General features: G+C 38.3%; 2 protein-coding genes across 3 annotated transcripts; both read left to right on the top strand.

The window, feature by feature from the left end:
- Positions 1-9,716: 9,716 nt before the first annotated feature.
- Positions 9,717-12,517, top strand: LOC141634059 (uncharacterized). The gene is made up of 2 exons (XM_074446387.1): positions 9,717-11,432; positions 11,975-12,517. The coding sequence occupies exons 1-2, from the start codon at positions 9,717-9,719 to the stop codon at positions 12,515-12,517; spliced, it is 2,259 nt and encodes a 752-aa protein (XP_074302488.1).
- A 1,770-nt stretch (positions 12,518-14,287) lies between these two features.
- Positions 14,288-20,250, top strand: LOC141597124 (transcription initiation factor TFIID subunit 15). 2 transcript variants are annotated; one of them, XM_074417479.1, is made up of 8 exons: positions 14,288-14,398; positions 15,268-15,435; positions 15,558-15,898; positions 16,013-16,204; positions 16,874-16,957; positions 17,827-17,908; positions 17,999-18,125; positions 19,689-20,250. In XM_074417479.1, exons 2-8 carry the CDS (start codon positions 15,316-15,318, stop codon positions 19,856-19,858), a joined length of 1,116 nt encoding a protein of 371 aa, XP_074273580.1. In that variant the 5' UTR covers positions 14,288-14,398; positions 15,268-15,315; the 3' UTR covers positions 19,859-20,250. The 2 variants fall into 2 exon arrangements, with proteins under 2 accessions (XP_074273580.1, XP_074273587.1); XM_074417486.1 differs by lacking the exon at positions 14,288-14,398 and adding an exon at positions 14,434-14,537.
- The last annotated feature ends 400 nt before the right edge of the window (positions 20,251-20,650 follow it).

The raw sequence follows: 20,650 nt of genomic DNA, 5'->3' as shown, positions 1-20,650 counted from the left end.
ACAAAGTTCCAGAAAGATGAACAATAAAAAAATTCTCAAACCGTGGTGGATTGGTGATCGACGGATATGCGATTGATTATCGGGATGTATGATGTGGTAGGCGGAGATGAAGAGGAGAGGTTGAACGATGGTGGCTCACTACTATTGCAAATCAACTCGAGTTTCGATTCCGAGTTCAAAACTGGTGAAGATGGACTCGGTTGATGATGTTGTTAATGTCGAGTAGACGCTGGGTTGCTCGGTGGTAGAGGTGTGCTGCGGTGGCTCGTAAATTGGTCGTGGGTTGGCAGCAGGTGTGGCAGAGGAGAAGCAGCTGATGCGGTGACGTTCAACAGAGGAGGAATCGAGATGAGCTACTGATGGTTGCCATGGATGATGGAGGATGAGGTTGATGGAATATGGGTTAATTTTTGGTATAATTTAATGGTGTTTTGGGTGATTGACGAGGGAAATACATAGAGTAATGGTTGTATTGGTCAAGGTTAAACCTTGACTTTGCTCTTTAACTAGTTTTAATCCCGTGCAAAAAAATGCACGGGTTGTATTGTCGTAAACCGTAGTAGCAGGCGCTACCATTGAACACAAGAGTTAAATAGTTTAGAATTTAAAATGTGTACTCACCATCCTAAATATTTTATTTCAATTAGTCTTGCTGAAGACGGGTCGGAGTAAGTGACGGATAATGTCACTCACAAAACGGATAGGGGGGACAAGGTGGGGGCACCCCCATGTGCTTCCCTCTCTCCTCTATTTGGGTCATTTGTGAGGGAAAATGGTATCCGTCACTTCAAAATGACGGATACGTGCCGTCACAAATGAGATTTTGTGATTTTATTTATGATATACATTACTTTTTATGAACCTATGGTGGTGAAAATAATTGGCGTAGACTCACATATAATGAAAAAAATACTCATTTATCAATTTTACACATATATGGCTGATCATTTATATTTAAATTCCATTTTAATATGTTTATCAAAGTGTCTATTGGGTCGGTCCAATTTCTTATAACTATTAATTATCAGTCTAAGTGTGATGTCGTTTATTGAAATTATTCGATCATTATTAATTATAAAACCATTTCAATAGTATTAAACAATACATAAATATGAATTTTAGTTAAGTAATTTATAATTTGACGCTATTACTACCCTTCTCTTTCGATTTTCGTTGGCTTTTGTGTTAAAATTAAAGGTAAATAATTGACCGAAACGAAGGCAGTATGAAATAATTTAATTAGGATTATCATTAAACTTCTACTATAGATAGATCTATGTTACAACTGTTTATGATAGATGTATATATAAGAACATATCAACTTGTTAACGCAAATAAAATACTCTGTATTAAGTTATCCTTAAATGGCTCAAATACGATACATTGTTTATGATAAATGTATATGGGAGCATATCATCTTTGTTAACGCAAATAAAATACTCCGTATTAAATTATCCTCAAATGGCTAAAATACGATACACCGTTTATGATAAATGTATATGAGAACATATCAACTTTGTTAACGCAAATAAAATACTTTGTATTAAGTTATCCTAAAATAGCTCATATATGATCCAAGAAAATAGTAGGATGATACTCCGTATTATAGAAGCATATATAATTGGGCTCATAACCAAATCATATACTCCCAATACTTAGAAAAAGACACATACGGAGTACTATTATATTTTTGCAAACATAATTAATTAACCTAGCTACTTCTATATTTCACCTCACCATCACTCTCATGCTATCTCTCTTATTTTTTTATTTTATTTTTTGTTTTTTACCTTCTTTCATAGATTTAAATTTTCAGCTAGTCTGTCAATTAATTAATCTATATACTCAAAATAATTATCAAAATCGTTAGCCAAAAAATATTCGATCAAGTGAATCTGAAAATTTGCTGATATAAAGTTGAATATTTTCATATTTGATTAGGTGTTCGATGTGATAATGTTCAATTTTTTCATCAGTTTGATCGACTCATCAGTTCGGTAAGTACATGCATGTTGTTGATGTCGATTTATGAGATTTATGGAATTAATGACAATTTACTGTGTTTGTGACTTCTCAGTTTTAATTTGTTTTCGCTAATTATAGTCCTCTAATATTTTTTTTCAAAATATTTACTTTAAATGTTTTCGCTTTGTTAATTTTCTAATAAGACGTATTTTTTTCCGTTTTCTGCAATAGTTAGTCCAATTAATGTTCTCAAGATTTTTACGTTTGAACATAAAGTGAATGATTGATTGATAATATCATTTGATCCTTGAAATTTTTATTTGAATCAATTTTTTTTTGCTGCAATTTTATTTCGTTTTTTTCTTTTTCGAAAATCATTTGATGTATAATGTATGGTTTTAATGTAAGTATAATATAGAGAGGAATAATAATGAAGAGAGGATAAGTGTAGTAGGGAGATTATTAATTAATTTTATGGACATCATGGAGGACCCCACAATAAAAGAAGAAAAAAAAGGAAAAAAAAACCAACAACCAATAGAAATCCTTTAAAAAACCCATCTTTTATACTATGTAGATGGCTACAAATTTTCAATTCCTTGCCAGTTGCCTCTTTTACTTGTCTTTGATAGCCTTGTTCGATCTCTCTTCTTAATCGACAAATCGATTTACAAATATCAAAATAACAATGCAGTACCGAGTTTCCCAAACATAATTTTTATTCATGTTAATTATAATAATGCAACTAATTAATAATTTAAATTAAAACAATAATTTGAAGGAATTCATATTACCTACTATAACAAGTCATTTTAAGAGAGGGATTGTTTAAAGAAGATGAGGTTAAAAGATGAGCTTGTTTTTGGATTATTAAAAGGTGAGATTATTCTTGGAAGACGTCACAAAGGTGGGATTATTCTCGTCAATTACTCCTTATTATTATTATTATTAGTAGTGTCATAATTATTAGTAGTAATTAGTATAAAAAGACTACCCCTTTACTTACATTAGCTACCACATTATTACACAATTACTACCTTAGAAATTAGACTAGTTCATCTTATTCTCTCTCAATATTGTAAAACCCTCATATTTCCTCTCTTATTTTCATTCAATAAAAAGTTGTTATCTTTCTTTAATTATGAGTTTAATTCTTCTTTTGTTCATTCAAGTTCTTCCCTTTTCATTAGTTTACAATTGGTAATTTTGGGTTGTATTTGGAGAATTGAAGAATCCTTCCATATTTCAATCCAAGTTCCTTTCTTTGCTATTGAGTGGGTATAATTTCTCTTCCTAATTTCATTTGTTTACATTTATTTTTCTTTCAAGTTTAATCTTAATTGTTTATGTTAGATTGTTGTTATTCTCTCTCTTGTTCATCTTTTCTCTTCTCACCATTGTTGTTTACAAGATTGAATCTTTGATTTCTCATGTTAAAGATTGAGTCTTTGTGTTTATTGAGTTAAAGTTTGTGCCTTTAGTTTAATCTTCATTGTTTCTTGAATTAAATTGTCTTTCCTTATAATTTAAGTTGGATTGTTGCATGATTAGTAATAGAATTTATACTTCCATCATGATTATGCATAAAGTTTCCATCTTTGTTGTTTCTCTTGCAATTAGGAACATGATTAGTGAGTAGTCTTCCACTAGGACTCGGTTTGACCCAATATGAGTAATTTCACTAATTGAATCTCATAAAGGCTAATTATTTGGGGAAATTGGTGAGGGTAGTTTAGAGGATTGATTCGGGTTTATGGATTGATTTTTGGGTAGTGTCGATTTATGACCCTTGTCCACCAACGAGAGTTGGTTAGGTTGTGATTTGGATACCCGGAATTCGACCCTATTGCTAACCTTGGTTGAGACCGAAAGGGAGAACCGGGTAGGGCACCTCTAAATTAGCGTTTGAAATCGACCCTTGAGAGAGGGAGTGGGATGACCCGGATTATGATGAGTACTTAATGACCTTGACCGATTTCTTGACCTCCTTGGAAAAGTGCACATTTTGGGGGTTGTTGGGTGTTGAGTTAAGGATTCCGACCTTCGAACCCGAGAGGGGGGTTGGTGGGTAGTGCTAGTGTCCTACTTCGAACCCGAGAGGGGGGTCTTAAGCGAATTAGAGCCATCTTCTCCTTGCTTGTCTACCCGAGTAATTAGCCTAGGGAATTAATTGTGTGAAGTTACGAATTGTTGAGGGAGAACCGAGTTCTAGGCTTTTTTAATCGTTTGATTTACAACTCAACTTTAATCCTCTCTTACTCATTTATCATCTTTTGTTAATTTGCATTTTATTTTATTTAGTTTAGTTGTTTAGTTTTAAACCTCATCCAAATATCTCCGACTTAGCTAAGCATAAGAATATAGACAATTAATAATCACCCATGCTCCTTGTGGTTCGACCTCGACTACTCTACTACATTAGTTGAGTAAATTGTTTGATCGGGGGAGTGCGACAAACCCCGCTTATCAAATATCCCAAAAAATTTTAATAGATATATTTAAAATCATGCATTTTTATAATAGAAAAAATAATTTTTGTTAAAAAAATGGTAGAAAATTTGATTTGTGCTTAATTACACATTTTTGGAAACTTATGGGGCTAATTTGCTACAAGTGAAACTTAAGGGGTTGATTTGCACATAGTATGAAAGTAATGGAGGTAATTTGCTACATCCTCGGATTCAGGGATCTCGTATCACTTTTGGTTATTTGATTGGATTGTATAAGAGATATAATGAAGTAGTTTTAAACCTATGCAAAATTGCACGGGTAAGTATTTGGGCTGTTATTAATGATTTTTGATGATTTTTTTTTTTTTTTTTTGTATTTTTATTGTAATTATCTATTTGGTCTAAATCAGCGATCTACATAGTTAATAGGTTTACACTTATTTCAAATACGTGTTCAAATGCAATGGTTTAAGAGGAAATAACGTAATATACCATTGTAAATAAAATTTGCATACATAAAAAACTTTACATCCCGAATAAAGAAATATAATTTAATAATATACTTTAACACAACTTAGTGTAACATCATAATGTCAAAGCTTATATGATTTATTGGTGAAATTAGTGTATGCTAGTAAGCCCATATACAATGAAGTACATGGATCGATAAATAATACTTCGTATTTGTTTTGATGATTAAATATTTATTATTTTTAAGTAATAAATTCAAAGATGCCGTATATATCATAAAATTTTGAATTGTTAAATAAAATTAATAACCTGTATACAAATAAAATCAAAGTGTAAAGCTTGGGCTATTATCGCTTTGGACTCGTTGTCAGTAAATTTATTGCATATGTATAAATATAGTTTTATCAAATTATTTGGAATGTATAAAATTATTTCATAGTATTATTTTCATTTATTCCGATTTGTAATTCATACCGCTTATATGCCATTAATTTCATTTATTCGGAATGTATAAAATTATTTCATACTATTATTTCATAGTATTTATGCTACGACCGAATTTGTAGGATATATGTATTGGCGGGATTCTGAAGAAATATACTCCTTTGCACAGAAAAGGGTCCCACCATAACTTGATTTTTTTTTTAAAAAAAAGACTGAATTAATGAGGTGGCACGTCCTGGATTGAGTATTGTCTTCTGAATTAATAAAGATAAGATAATGAATGGTGAATTCAGGGTTTGGGACCTCTATTCTTTTCGGGTTAAATAAGCTCAACTGAATTAGTGAATTAACTAGTTTAGATCCCGCGTAATGAATGCGCGGTATTTATAGAGTTTTTATTTTTAGAAAAAAAAATTAACTATAAATTAATCCAAAAAATTGAGTAATATCATGAAATGTGTATATTTTTAAACAAAATTAATGAAATTGTTTATAAATTTTTTATTAACATATCTTTTAGGTACGGTTTCGCATACAAATAACGAATTTTTTATCACAAAATCTTAGAGACAAATTTTAAATAATGGATTCTATCGAAATAGGAAAGTAAATAAGAGATTTTATCAAAATAGGAAATGTGCTTTAGGTGGGAAAACTTGAAGCTTTTCCTATTCTTTTAGTATATAGGGGATGATCTTATGAGTAATGGTAATTTGAAGATATTTTTTGAGATATATTATATGACGTGCAATATTTGGCATGATTGACGGTATATTCTTTTTGGCAATGATTTTATATATTTCAATTAGTGAAGAAAGATATATTTCGAGATTTGTAATATATGAACCCAAATTTTTGGCAATGATCGAGGGATTTTTAACTTGTAGCAATATAGCAATGATTGACGGTATATTCTTTTTTTTGACAATGATTGAGGATTTTATACTTATTTTTTGGCAATCAAATTTTACGTTATTTTTGGGCAAGATCATTGACATGATCTACATTTTCTGATATCTTATAAAGATTTCAGCAACTATAATTTGCAGAATAATATATGCAATCAAATAATCATCCTTGAGTAAGATAATAAGTTATATTTTGCTGAAATCATTATCATGGCAATCAAATAATATAATATATGATCTACATTTTCTGGCAATCAAATAATACATGTAGCAATCAAATTTTACGTTATTTTTGGGTAAGATCATTGATATGCTCTACATTTAGCACATAGTAGAATAAAATGTTATACATAATATTTTTTGGGAATCATTTTTTACATTAAACTTAGCTCATACTAGAATGCAAAAATTAAAAGTCCGGTTAGAAGATAATATTTTAGGCGGGAAAAAACATAGATTGGCCTATTAATTTAGTAAATAGGGGATTGAACTTGAGCTGAATTGAAGGGAGTTAAGGTGAACTAAACGTATGTGAAGTAAGAGTTAATTTTGTGAATAGATGAGCGTAACAAAACTGACCGAGATTGAACTAAATAGGGTTGAACTAAATTCAAATGACTAAATGAACTGAAACTAAGCAAAAAAATAACAGGACCTAACTAATTTTTACCCACAAAACTGTACGGAATTGAATATTCTATAAACATGTCTCTAATGCAACAACATTATTGAGCTTTAGCGCTAACTTTAGTGAGATCTTACTTAGGGTTGTCCAAGTTCTTATTTTGGAGTTACTCAAAATACAAGTTATATATGTTGCACTCATAAATTGGACATCACTTGATTGTCCAAGTGCTCAATGGGTCATATTACAACATTCCATGTAGACATAATTGAAATTATCAAATTCTAGCGGTGTTAGTTTTCAGCGTTAGGATTGTTTTGGTGATATATCAAGTATTACCTGGGAGCTTTAAGGTTATTTAAATTGGAGTTGTTAGATTTTGATCTTAGATTTCCAATGACTACTTTTTGAGCTTTAACGAACAAGTATTGAAGGAGTTATGGCCTCGACAAGGCAACATGGTTTTTTAAACGGCATTGAAGAAGAAGATCTTTATGCAACGTTTTTCATGGCTGGTTTTCTTATTTTCTAGTAAGTCAAGTATAGAAGATAATAAGGGGTTCTTTTCATGAATTACCAAGTTGTTTAGTTATGTTATTTAGTCATTTTCCAATTTATTTTCTCCTCTATATGATGGAGCTTATAATTCATTTTCAGATAACCAATTTCAGAAATACAAAAACAAAGTGTTGAGATATTCTCTCAACTTTGAACCCTTGCAAGCTTTCTTGTCTCCCTTGCGAGGTTGATGGCCTTATTTTATCCTTGTTCGTGTATGGTATTGGTTGACACAACCCTTTGTTTCTCTCCTTATTACTATGTGATATTGGTTGGAGCAAATCAACTTTAGTTGAGTTATCTTGCGATGTCTCTTAGCTAATTCATATCCATTTACTTAACTTTTTCCACTACTTATAAAACTCAAACATACGAAAACATTCTACTATAAACTTCACCAAACAAATCTTTTTCTATAACACCCCGTTTTATATTACATCAGTCTCGCTTGCTCTTCAGACTCATGTAAAGATAGATGGCTCACCTTTCTAACTCTTACTAATCGTCATACTAAAACAAACATCATGCCTCTTATCGAAACGTACTAGAAATTTACATGAGTCAGAAGAGTTAGGAGTAATACAATTAATATGTACCTTGTCACCTTTATGGTTGATTAAAAACCGTACATCTAATCAAGTTTCTGTCCAGGGTTCCTAGGGCTCTGTCTAACCGCTCTTAGGGTTTTCTCCTCTCGCTCGAGGCTTTTCTCACGATTTCGATCGTGAGGGAGGGCTTTGTTGTTTCTCTTTGCTTTTGTTTCTCTTTGCAGGTACAGTCGATGAGCAGCATACGGGACGCCAACCGAAAGGGGAAGGGGCAGATGACTGAGGATGCAGATGGGTCTGGGGGGGATCGTGGTGGCTTCGTTTGGAAGGAAGAATCTGTTGAATCAGTCGGAAAATCGATGCTAGTAGGGAAATTGTGGGCGTCGAGGCCGATAAACGTGAAAGCGGCTATCGATACAATGGTGCGATTATGGAATCCAAATAAACCTATTACTGGTAATGTGGTCGATGCTAAGGAAAAGATTTTTGTATTCCGTTTCGAAGGGGAAGGAGACAAGGCAAGGGTTTTGGAAGGCCAACCATGGCACTTCGAGAAATTTGTGTGGTGCTTTAACGAACCCAACGAATCAGGTAAGGTTACTGATGTTCCTCTCTATCATTTCCCTATTTGGTCGAGAGTATATGATCTCCCCATCCCGGGAAGATCAAGTGAGGCTAATTTGCGACGAATTGGGGCGAGCCTTGGTACTTTTCTTGAGGCTGATAAGGGTTCGAACTGCGAACTAAATAGGGCGATTCGTGTTCGTATAATTCATGATGTCAGGCAGCCATTACAAGCTACGATTCCTATTACAATGAAAGATAACAAAATTGTTCAGTTTGATGTGAAATACGAGAGATTACCCATATTTTGTTACAGATGTGGGGTGATGGGGCATGGAGAGAAAGATTGTGAACATGGCCCATATGAGGATGACGAGCTACAGTTTGGGGAATGGTTGAGAGCTTCTCCGTGGAAAATTACCAAGACTTCAAGCGCGGGTACGGGGAAAGCAAGAAGGGACCTGAGTTCCGTTTTTGAAGATGAGAAAAAACGGGAAGCTGAGCATGACATATCATTGATGATTGAACGACTCCAAGCTATTGCTTTAAATCTGAAAATCAAGAAGAGCACGGCTGGGTTGAGGCAAGAAGAGATGACTGGGGCTGGTGAAACGAGGGAGCAGGCGGTGGTTGTGGCTAGTGCAGAGGAGGAGGAAAGGGATGAGGAGGGGAGAAGAATGGGGGACTTTGAGGAGGGTACGGGGGCCATAGCTGATGAGGGGAGAGTGACTGAAGTTCAGGGGATAATGGGTGATGTATCCATGGAGTTGTATGGGGAAATCACGGAGACACGGGCTCCTGCTGGGCAGAGGGAATGGGGGGAGGGTGGAGGCAGATCAGGGGGTGTTGGAGGGAGGAAAAGAGAGTGGAAGAAGCAGGCGCAGGTTGGAGGTGGGGAGAGGAGTGAGAACGTGTTGATGTGTGTCAGTGGGGGTAAACGAGGCAGGTTGGAGGAGGCTGATTTATCAGGCGAGAAGCGAATCAAAGTGACTCTAGACGGGGGCGTCTTAATACCTGAGGCGGAGGTTGAGGGCACTCAACCCCGCCAGGCCCAATGAATCTCCTAAGTCTCAACTGTCGGGGCTTGGGCAACCCCGACACGGTTAATGCCCTGCGTACTCTAGTGCGTAGGGAAGCCCCGGCCATGATTTTTCTTTGCGAGACGAAACTTTGTGGTCGTGACATGAGGAGGGTGAGGGAAAAGCTTGATGGGTACCATGGAATTGATGTGGATAGTGCAGGAAGGTCTGGTGGTCTCGCGTTCATGTGGAAAAAAGATATCGATTGCTCCTTTGTGTCGGCATCTATGCACCATATGGATTTTCATGTTCGAGAGGGGGAGAAAGAGTGGCAAATAACGGGTTTTTATGGGTGGCCAGCGGTGTCTGACAGACATCTTTCATGGGACTTACTCCGTCTGCTTCATGAACAATCTTCACTACCTTGGCTTTGCATAGGAGACTTTAATGAAATCTTGTATTCTACTGAGATGAAGGGTGGAAGTCGGGCGCAATGGCAGATGAATAATTTCCACGCCGCTGTTGATTTTTGTGGGCTGAGAGATGTGGTATGGGAAGATTATGCTTTTACCTATGATAACGGGCAAGCTGGTGAGAACAATAGACAGTGTATGATGGACCGCGCGATGTGCAATGAGGCGTGGCAAGATATGTTCCCATATGCGAAGAATTTTCATCTTGATAGGGAATGGTCGGACCATGCCCCGCTAAAGCTAACCTTCGACAGACGGGAGATGGGAGGGAAAACGAGATGCAGATTCCGATTTGAGCAAGTATGGGTTGGGGAAGAGGGCTGCGAGGAAGCCGTGTGTAGAGGAGTGGTTAAGGGGCAGAGAGATTTGGTGACAACGATTAAGGCCTGTGCCAATGAACTTCAAGCATGGAAGAAGATTAGTATAGGCAAAATCAATCGAGGTTTAGAAGTGAAGCGTAAACAATTGACTCGCCTTAATGAAGGGGATAGATCGGAAGCCGCAGTACAAAAACGAAGAAAACTCATTGCGGAGATTGCAGCATTATATAAACAAGAAGAGCAATATTGGCGGCAACGATCCCGCACATTATGGCTGAAAGATGGGGATCGGAATACTAAATTTTTCCACTCCAAAGCAGGTGAGCGCAAGCGGAAGAACTTCATACCCTTCCTAATTGATGATGAAGGGCGAGAATGTGCCGGGGAGGAGAAAGTTGAGGGAGTGGCGGTGGACTACTTTAAGGAGCTTTTTCAGACAGCTGAGCCAACAAATTTTGATGATGTGCTATTGGGCTTGGAAGGGAGAGTCACGGATAGGATGAATGGTATGTTAAGAATGGACTATCGCGAAGAGGAGGTAGTGGAAGCTCTCAACCAAATGCATCCCCTTAAAGCACCGGGTCCAGACGGAATGAACGGGCTCTTCTTTCAGTCCTATTGGCACGAAATTGGCCCACAGGTTACTGCTTCGGTGTTGGAGATTCTGCGTGGGAATGTGAGTCCTGAACGACTCAACAAGACCAACATTGTTCTTATACCGAAAAAGAAGGCGCCAGATAAAATAAGGAATTTTCGACCGATTAGTCTATGTAATGTGGTCTATAAACTAGTGTCGAAAGTATTGGCTAATCGTCTGAAGATGTTCCTTGGTGATGTGGTGTCGGAGAACCAGAGCGCTTTCACCCCGGGTAGACTGATCACGGACAACATCCTCACAGCCTTTGAAGTGTTTCACTTTATGAAGAATAACAGACAGACGGATGGGTACATGGCCTTGAAACTTGATATGGGGAAGGCTTATGATAGGGTGGAATGGGTCTTCCTTCAAAGGGTTCTGCTGACGATGGGGTTTGATACGGGGTGGATTCAGCGTGTCATGGCTTGCGTTACAACAGTTACCTTCTCGGTATTGATTAATGGGTCTCCCTCGACTGAGTTTCGGCCTATTAGAGGATTGAGACAAGGTGACCCTTTATGTAACACCCCGACCCAAACCGGGTCGGGAGCGGTTACTTATGATAGCTCACGAGGCTGTGTACATGGCCCACAGATCAACACGGGTCCTTTATAGCGCATTTTGTCCTCACTCATGCGCATCCCGGAAACCTTCCCAGGAGGTCACCCATCCTAAGACTACTGCCAGCTAAGCACGCTTAACTTTGGAGTTCTTTCGCATAGATGACCATAAAAGAAAGTGCACTTTGTTGATATGAGTAGTACTTTCAATCCCTTTAAGCACTAGTCATTTAAGCCTATCACTGGACCTCTTCAATTAACATGGGGTGTTACACTTTATCCCCATATTTGTTTCTTATTTGTGCTGATGCTTTGTCAAACATGTTACGGAGAGCGGTCGAGAACCAAACGCTGCATGGGATTCGGGTTTCAGCTGCGGCACCGGCCATATCCCATCTCCTCTTTGCTGATGATAACATATTTTTTGTGAAGGCAACGCTACAAGAAGCGGATGGGGTGAACAATATCTTAAGACGATATGAAGCTGCTTCGGGACAACTGGTAAGCCTAGAGAAAACAACGGTTGTCTTTAGTAGAGGGGTTACGAGGGATCAAAGGAGTGCGGTGGCTGCTAGATTAGGCGTGATGGAGGTGGAAGAGCACGCCCGTTACCTTGGTCTCCCGACGGTTGTGGGTCGATCTAAGAAGGTGCTAACTGATATTATTAGAGATAAACTCAGCAAAAGATTACAAGGTTGGCGCGGGAAAATTTTGTCTAGGGCTGGTAAGGAGATTCTCATAAAGGCTGTGACCAATTCACTCCCTACCTATGTGATGAGTGTTTTTAAAATTCCGGCAAACTTTTGTGATGAGTTAAGAGCTATAATAGCACGCTTCTGGTGGGGTCATAACGAGGACAAGCGAGGTATTCACTGGGTTTCATGGAGTAAGATGGCGCGGCCAAAGGGTGTTGGGGGAATGGGGTTCCGCGATTTTAGACAGTTTAACCTTGCTCTCCTTGGGAAACAGGCGTGACGATTGTTAACCAACCCGGATAGCTTATGGACCCGGCTCATGAAAGCGAAATACTTCCCCTCTGTCGATTTCATGGATGCTGAACTAGGCCACAATCCTAGCTATACGTGGCGCGGAATCCTGGAAGCGAGGGTGGTGTTAGAACGAGGTATGAGGAGACGTATAGGGGATGGAAGTTTGACGAGAGTGTTGGGTCACCCGTGGATAACGAATACAAGTTCTGGCCGCGTTATCTCGCCTTGTCCACACGGCCTTGAGAATATGACGGTTGATGAGCTGATGAAGCCGAATCTTGCTGAGTGGGATGGGGACAAGTTGAACCACATCTTTCTTCCCTTCGAAGTGCAGCGAATCCATGACATTCGAATTAGTCCAAACAAACCTCCTGACATCTGGTTTTGGGGTCTTGAGAAGAATGGGTTGTATTCGGTTCGGAGTGCGTATAAGATGTTGGTCGGGGAGCTGGGAGATATGGCTGGTGGTTCTGACTGGGCTAGTGGGGAATGGTTGTGGAATCGGCTCTGGAAACGTTCGGTTTGGCCCCGTGTGAAGCTCTTCTTCTGGCAACTGTGTAGTGAAGCACTCGCAACACGAGCCAACATTGCTGCCCGAGTTGGAGGTGTGTACTCTCTTTGTTCTCTTTGTCATTCACATATAGAGTCTAGTCTTCATTTGTTCCGGGATTGTGGGGTGGCTAAATGGGTTTGGGATGGTTTGAATTTGGGAGAGGTGACCGAAGGATTGGGTGGGGATGTGAAGGAATGGGTGGAGGGGTGTTGGAGGAACATGAGTATGGAAGAGGGCGCGATGTTGATAATTGGTTGTTGGGCTATCTGGGAACACCGCAACAAGGTAATTTTCGATAATGCGATGGTGACTCCGGAGGATGTTGTGAGAAGGGCAAAGGACGTGGCTATGGAAGGTGTTGGGGATGGGGGTGTACGGTCTGAGGGGTGGTCACGCAAACCGGGAAGTGTTCGGGGTGAGGAGGAGTCGGGGTGGAGACCGGCGTGTATGGGTTTCGTCAAAATTAACGTCGATGCTGGAGTGAAGGAGGGAGAGGGAGTGGGTACGGGTATTGTTTGTCGAGATAGTAAGGGCGAGGTGATGTGGGGTGTTTCGATTGGACGGACTCAGAGCTGGGATGTTAAGTTTGCTGAAGCTACCGCAATCTTGGATGGCCTGGAAGAAGCAGCTGCACGTGGGATTCACAAGGTGGAAATCGAAAGTGATTGTTTGCCAGTGATAGAAGCCATTCGCGATAAGCAGCTGGGACGAAGCATGTTTCATCAATTATTAGATGATATTATTACTTTTAGTTTCAATTTTGAGTCTGTTATTTGGTCTTATGTAAGTCGAGTCAATAACTGTGTCGCTCATGGTTTAGCTCATTGCGTTCCACGAGCCGTAGGAAAAGTTGTATGGGAGGATGGGTTCCCACCTTCTGTTAACGCTGTTGTTACTTTTGATCGTTTATTAATTGAGTAATGCCTCTAGGCATTTTTCTTCAAAAAAAAAAAAACCGTACATCTAATCAAGCGAGACTCTAAATATTAATCTGGTATAACGTGAGTAGGACAACATGTGATTTTTTAACCACGAATTATCTGCCATGTGTCAATTCAACTCCCGGATACTCTCAGATACCAACTAAACTCAGTTTTGGGCTATCACGGATGAGAATCGAACTCCCAACTTTTCAATCCATTCCGATATAACAACTATACGACACCTACATTTCAAAAGCACCATATAACACCATCTCATTTTTGTAGTTTGGTGTAACGAACCCTTTGGGCACGTCACGGAGCGGCATTACTAAAGGAGTCTAAAAGTGTAAACCCGAGGCGCTCCTAAAGAACGAGTATCGGACGCAGGCAGGTATTATCACTTCTTTTCTTCCAATCGATTCAAACACCCATCTTCTTCTTCATCTAATTTAATTATCATTTATCTCTGCAAATCAATCTATTGCTGTTGTTGTTGTTCTTCTTGTGTTTTAATTCGATTTGATTTCTGGGTATTTCTACAATCTTTGCCTCACCTATTTATGAATGTTAATTGTTAATTATATTCTTTAGTTTCAAATCAAGCTTCTATATTTATATTCCCTGTATAAATTGTGTTAATTTATTTTAGCTTTAATTAAGATTTCGGAGTTGTTTCTAAGGTAATGTAAATGGGCAACTCTGCACTTTTGTAAAAATATACTCACTCCGTCCCAATCATTTGTTTACGTTTTTTTTGGGTACGCACGGTTTTTATTATTTGTGAAGGATTTTTTAATTAAAGGTAAATAAATGATTGGGACGGAGGAGTAAGTAGGAATTATGTGTGCGTTTTAATTTAAGGTAAATAAATGATTGGGACGGAGGAGTAAGTAGGAATTTTGTGTGGGTTTGATAAATTGTAAGGCTAGGTATTCTTTAATTGTGAACAAAATCGGTGATTTATGTGGGAAAATTGTTGTTACACAAGGCTGCATTTGTATGATTTCCGATGGAGGAATTCGGAATTGTTTGTGGGTTTAGGTAGCATCATAGTAGCTTATTTTATACCGAAGAGCTGTTAGCTGGTTAAGATGGAGATACTCTGGACATATGGTTGGGGGTTTCAAGTCTTTGAACCCTACTTCCCCTTGTATTGTTGTGCTCTTGTAGCTCTTCTGAGTTCTGACTCCAAAAATAATTAGTGGCGTGTTTTGGAGTATTACTATGTTTATGATTGAATTTAATGGTTATAATCAACAGGATTGATGATTGTGCGTTTTGTTGCGTGTTGATGAGAATCGGAGCATAATGGCTAGCTATTTAGGAAAAGGTGCTCCCCCAACGGGGGCAATTTATGTTTGTAATTTGCCTGAAGGGACCGATGAAGACATGTTGGCAGAGTTCTTCGGTACAATTGGATTGATTAAGGTAGAGAGAGTCTGAATGAAGTTTGTTGGTAGTCAGGCTTGTTTAAAGGTTTTAGTTTGTGTTTTTCTGAGCTCATTTATAGGTAACGTTTTCCTCTTTTCTTGGTTGTTGATACATTGCAGAAAGAGAAACGAACAGGTAGGCCCAAGATATGGTTATATCGAGATAAGGTGACACAGGAACCAAAGGGCGATGCCACAATTACGTATGAAGATCCTCATGCTGCAGTAGCTGCTGTTGAATGGTTCAACAACAAGGACTTTCATGGAAACGTGATTGGTGTCTTTATAGCAGAGTCTAAGGGTAAGGATGATGTGGTAGAGACAAGTGTGCCCGTGGAATTTGTCGATCAGGGTGACAATGATATGGAAGCTAATGGGGGAGGTGGACGCGGTAGAGGTCGAGGGGATGCTTCTGGGAAAGCATGGCAACAAGATGGCGATTGGCATTGTCCAAATACAAGGTCTGTGATATGAGATTGGTGAGCAGCTCTTCTTGCTCTTTTTTTTTGGAACAAATTATGTATCTTTTGTCCACTAGAGTTGCACAATTTCTCATTCATGAATTATATTGCCAGCTGTACCAATGTCAACTTTGCTTTTCGTGGTGTGTGCAACCGTTGTGGAACTGCTCGTCCTGCTGGTGTCGGTGGTGGTGGAGGGGGTGGTGGTAGAGGTAGGGGCCGTGGGGCAATTGATGCTTCTGGTGCTGGACGTACTGCTGCTGGTCCAACAGGACTTTTTGGTCCAAATGATTGGTCTTGTCCGATGTAAGCTTACTTGTCTTCTCAATCAAATCTTACTTCCTCTGCTATGTACTTTTAGACGAGGGAAACTACTATTAAGAGGAAAGAAGAAAGTACTACTTTAGGATTATTAGTCGTGGAAAGAAGCTTAGTTCGAGATGTGAAATAACTTGCCACTTTGCATAGTCTGGCATTTTGATCGTCGCTAACAATATTTTTGTATTTGCTGCCAAACATTTTACTTACCTTTTATGACATATCTTATGTTGATCTTTCTCTTCCTTGATGGCTTGATCCCTTATAGTCTCAAATTTTAGGCTACCTTTTTTCAAATTATTAAATTCGGTTTGTTTAGTTTTTGGGACAATTTGTTATGTCGAAAGCTATGTGTATAGGCCTATCTCCTTTCCATCATCAAACAAGGGATACGATCTAGAAAATGTTTCAAACTTCTTCTCCCATATTACGATGTTTGACGCTTACATCAAATGTCAACTGTGTGATGGTTTAGTTTAGTTTTTGGGACAACTGATTATGTCGAAAGCTATATGGGTAGGCTTATCTCCTTTCCCTCATCAAACAGGAGATACAATCTAGACATTGTTTCAAAATTCTATTCCCACATTACGAAGTTTGACGCTTGCATTAAATGTCAACTATGTGCCCTCTGATGTCCCGTGGCTGACTCTGCAGGTGTGCCAATATTAATTGGGCAAAACGTTTGAAGTGCAATATTTGCAACACGAATAAACCTGGAATTAGCGAGGGAGGTGTAAGGTACCTTATTACAACTGCTAAGTATATTTCAGTGTGAGATTATGAAGGGATAACTGATGATGTCTGTATACTTTGTAGCGTCTTTGGTATTCATTGACAACTTTGTTTATCTTAGGGCCTGTATTTAGGCCACTCCAATAAGCTGAGCACTTGAGTGGCCTTAATGGCCAGATTGTATGATATCTTTCTTGCCCTTTTTATCCCCTTGACACAAGGTATTTACTTTACCTGTCTGCTGTGTATGCAAAACCCTTACAATGTAATGCACAAGTATTTTGTTTTTATGATGTCTTTACTAGAAGCAAGTATTTTTGAGAATTATATTGTCTTCTCAAAAATTGATGTCAATGGATCATATTTCTGTGTTACATGAAATGGAAGGCAACTTGGGAGTTCATTTCTCATGTATGAGTACTTTGCTCTTGACGTTTCACCTTCAACAATCGAGATTTTTCACGTCTGTGCCGCAGCTATTTCCATTCAAGCCCCTTAATGCATGATTTTCATTATTGCACTTTAGCGTATTTTATTTCATTTTTCTCTCTGTTGATAAGTGAAAATCTAGCTACCCCCTACCTTTTTGTCAAAAAATAAAATAAAGATTCACCCCTTCCAAACCTTGTATGTTTTGTTGAGCATTATTTTAATCTTCAAAGGACTGGTCTGTCATTCTTCTTTTCTCTTGGTTTCTTTTTGTTTACTTATTTTCTCTTAATGAAATAGAATGTTTGTTTTTTATTTCGCGTTAATTTTCTTCAAATATTTCCCATCATCCGTGCAATTAAAATGGAGTCTGAAACTTTTAAGAATAAGTTGGTCGAAGCTGCGGTTGTCGAATTGATTAGCTCTACCTTGTGTTCGATTGCTAGGGGTGGCCGCGCTGGTGGATATAAGGAACTTGACGAGGAAGAGTTGGAAGAAACTAAAAGACGTCGGCGTGAGGCTGAAGAAGTACGAAATTTCTCAAAATCATTTTTTGCTATAAACCCTCTTTTCCCCCTCTTTATTTCTTACAGTTCACTTATTGATTGCCATTCCTAGGATGATGGAGAAATGTATGATGAGTTCGGGGTTCTCAAGAAAAAGTTCCGTGCCAAAACACAGCAAACTGAGACTGGCAAGGTGCTTCGTGGATCTGGACGTGCAGGCTGGGAAATTGAGGAGCTAGGTAATGCTTTATTTTTGTTGGTATTTGCATAATATCTAGTTTCATTTCTGCTTTACAATATTGCTCTACTTTTAGTAGGGACCTATTTTGTTGTACATGAACATAAGCTATGTTATTACTGGGAATCGGGTACGAGTGTCGACTGGGCATGACTCAATTTTTAGACAAGGGGACTCTGTCTTAGAATGAGGAATGAGGAATGTGGATGCTGGTGCGACCGTCTTAAGTTCAAAATATAAGTATAGTTACAAATTTATGTCTGATTTTAAAAGGTAAATTAGAGCGATGTTCTAGATATAAGGCTAAAAACTTTTAAACACCATATCAAAAGCTTCATACAAAGTTTGTTCCTCTAATTTATCATACAGGCTCCCTTTTTGGCTCTTCTAGGGGTACTGTAGGTTGATAAGAGTCTGTTACGGACTCTGTACCAATTTTTTGAGTGCCTTGTTGGACGCAGATACAGCCTTAGAATCGAACAGTTGAAGTAGCATAGCATAGCATAGAATTGCATTGCCTCTTTCATTTTAATATCTATGAAAGAAAAGAAAAACTTTTTGACTTCGGTGAATTTGACCAAGGATGTCTAGCATAAGAGGAAACTCCAGAACCAGAGAGAAATTGTAGAGAAGTTAAATTTTTTTGTAGTTCCACTAAGGAGACTTTGATTACAATTCACAAGTATTTTTCACGAGTTTGGTGTTCCTCCTTAATCCCTTTGTATGGGCCTACGACTCCAATTGAAGCATCGATCAGTTCACCCAACATTATTTAAAACATCAGATAACAACTTTAGTTGCACAAATAGTAGGCAGGCATGCATTAATTCTACGCATAGGTTAATTGTATTCCTTTTATGCTATTCATTTTTTGGTGCCTGTCTCAGTACAGTTTTTTTAATCATCCAAATCACAAAATTGGCCAAAAGTATTTTTTTTCCTCCTTTTCTTGCTTGTCTGATCCCTACAGACATGCGCACCTATGATCCCAGCTGCAGCATCAATTAGTTCACCCAGATTTCTAGCACAATCTATATTTCCTTCATGCTACTCATCATATGCACACTTGTCTCAGCACATTCTTTTAAATCTTGCAAAATCACATAATCAGCAAAAGTTGTGGAGCTAAATTGCAATACTGCAAAATTTTGTATGTAGGGGGAAATAGCCACTTCTGCTCATGCAAAACTATCTTCATTTCTCACCAATGGCGTGATGAACATGTGTTTTAAACTGGTGGAGTGTATGTTCTCCGTGGAACATCTGACTTACCGTGGTTTCCCTGTATTCATCAGTTGCTTCAACTTCTGTTATACAACAAAAACATGCCCTTAATTCCAAAATAATTTAGGGTTAGCGGACATAATCCTTGTTACAATTAAATAATAAAAAGAAAAAAATTCAATATACAAGTAAAGAGAAATGTGAACTTTTTTTTTTTTTTTAAAGAGAGTTGAAATACAAAAGCACTCCGTATATATTATCAACAAATTATATACTTTTATAAATGAAAATATAATAGTTGCATTGTGACTTTACTTATCTTGGGGAAATTTGATGGCAGGTGTATCTGATGGAGACCGAGAAAGGAGCAAGGATAGAGGAAGGGAGAACAGCAGGGATAGACGTAGGAGCCGTAGCAGAAGCAGAGAGCGGGACAGGGGAAGGGAGTATCGGGATTACGACAAAGCGAGAGATTACAACAGAGACAGAGATCGCCACAGGTACCGGTAGTATTGCTGAACTTCTAGTTGTTGAAATGGGCTCTGAAGGGCGAGAAGTTGGGCCTATATACCTTCCTGCAATTGATTTCTTCGACATAGTGCTCTACAGCATAAAATTTCCCAATTCCTGGGTTCCTGCAGCGTGCAACGCGCTGGTAGACTCAAGGGTAGTAGTCCTTGCCAATGGAACCATTGTCTACTTGGTTGCTTGGGAAGTTTACTGTTTTTTTTTTTTTTGTTCGATGATCGGTTTAGTTTTTGTGTGTCATTTGATGTCAGTATGTTTGTGAACTTGCGAATTTGGACCTCACATATGTAATGACATTCACCATAACTCCAAAAGTTTGGCTAAATATTTCTGCTCGCTCTTTGTGATAACAAAACTGTTTTCACTTTAGTATATTATATGGAGTTCAGAGGTAATTTCTCTTTGGTTTCAAGAATTAATACTTTGAGAATGCTCCGTTTACTTTTTGCACATCTGGATGTCGTGGTGGGACAAGGGGTTCCGGTGGTGGGATTTCTTGCTTGTTGGTGAGGGTGTTTGGGTTGGGGTGGTGGGTTTTGACTTGGGTGTTGGTGGCGTAGGGAGGACGTCACCGGTGGAATAGAGTGCCGTCAAGGGGATGATGGAGGCGACGGTTAAAGGGGCGTTGGTAGGGGTGCGGTGGTGATGGTGGTTAGAATTTGGGTGTTTCTATTAATTCCCTTGCCTATTATGTACTCCGTAGTCCGTACCAAACAAGCAAGACGAAAAAGGTATTCATTCCCTTGCCTATTATGATCAACTTGATCCGATAGA

This window comes from Silene latifolia, chromosome 1, assembly GCF_048544455.1.
Source record: "Silene latifolia isolate original U9 population chromosome 1, ASM4854445v1, whole genome shotgun sequence".
Lineage (NCBI taxonomy): Eukaryota > Viridiplantae > Streptophyta > Magnoliopsida > Caryophyllales > Caryophyllaceae > Silene > Silene latifolia.
Note: the sequence above shows the minus strand (reverse complement) of the source record. Positions and strands in the feature narration are given on the sequence as shown.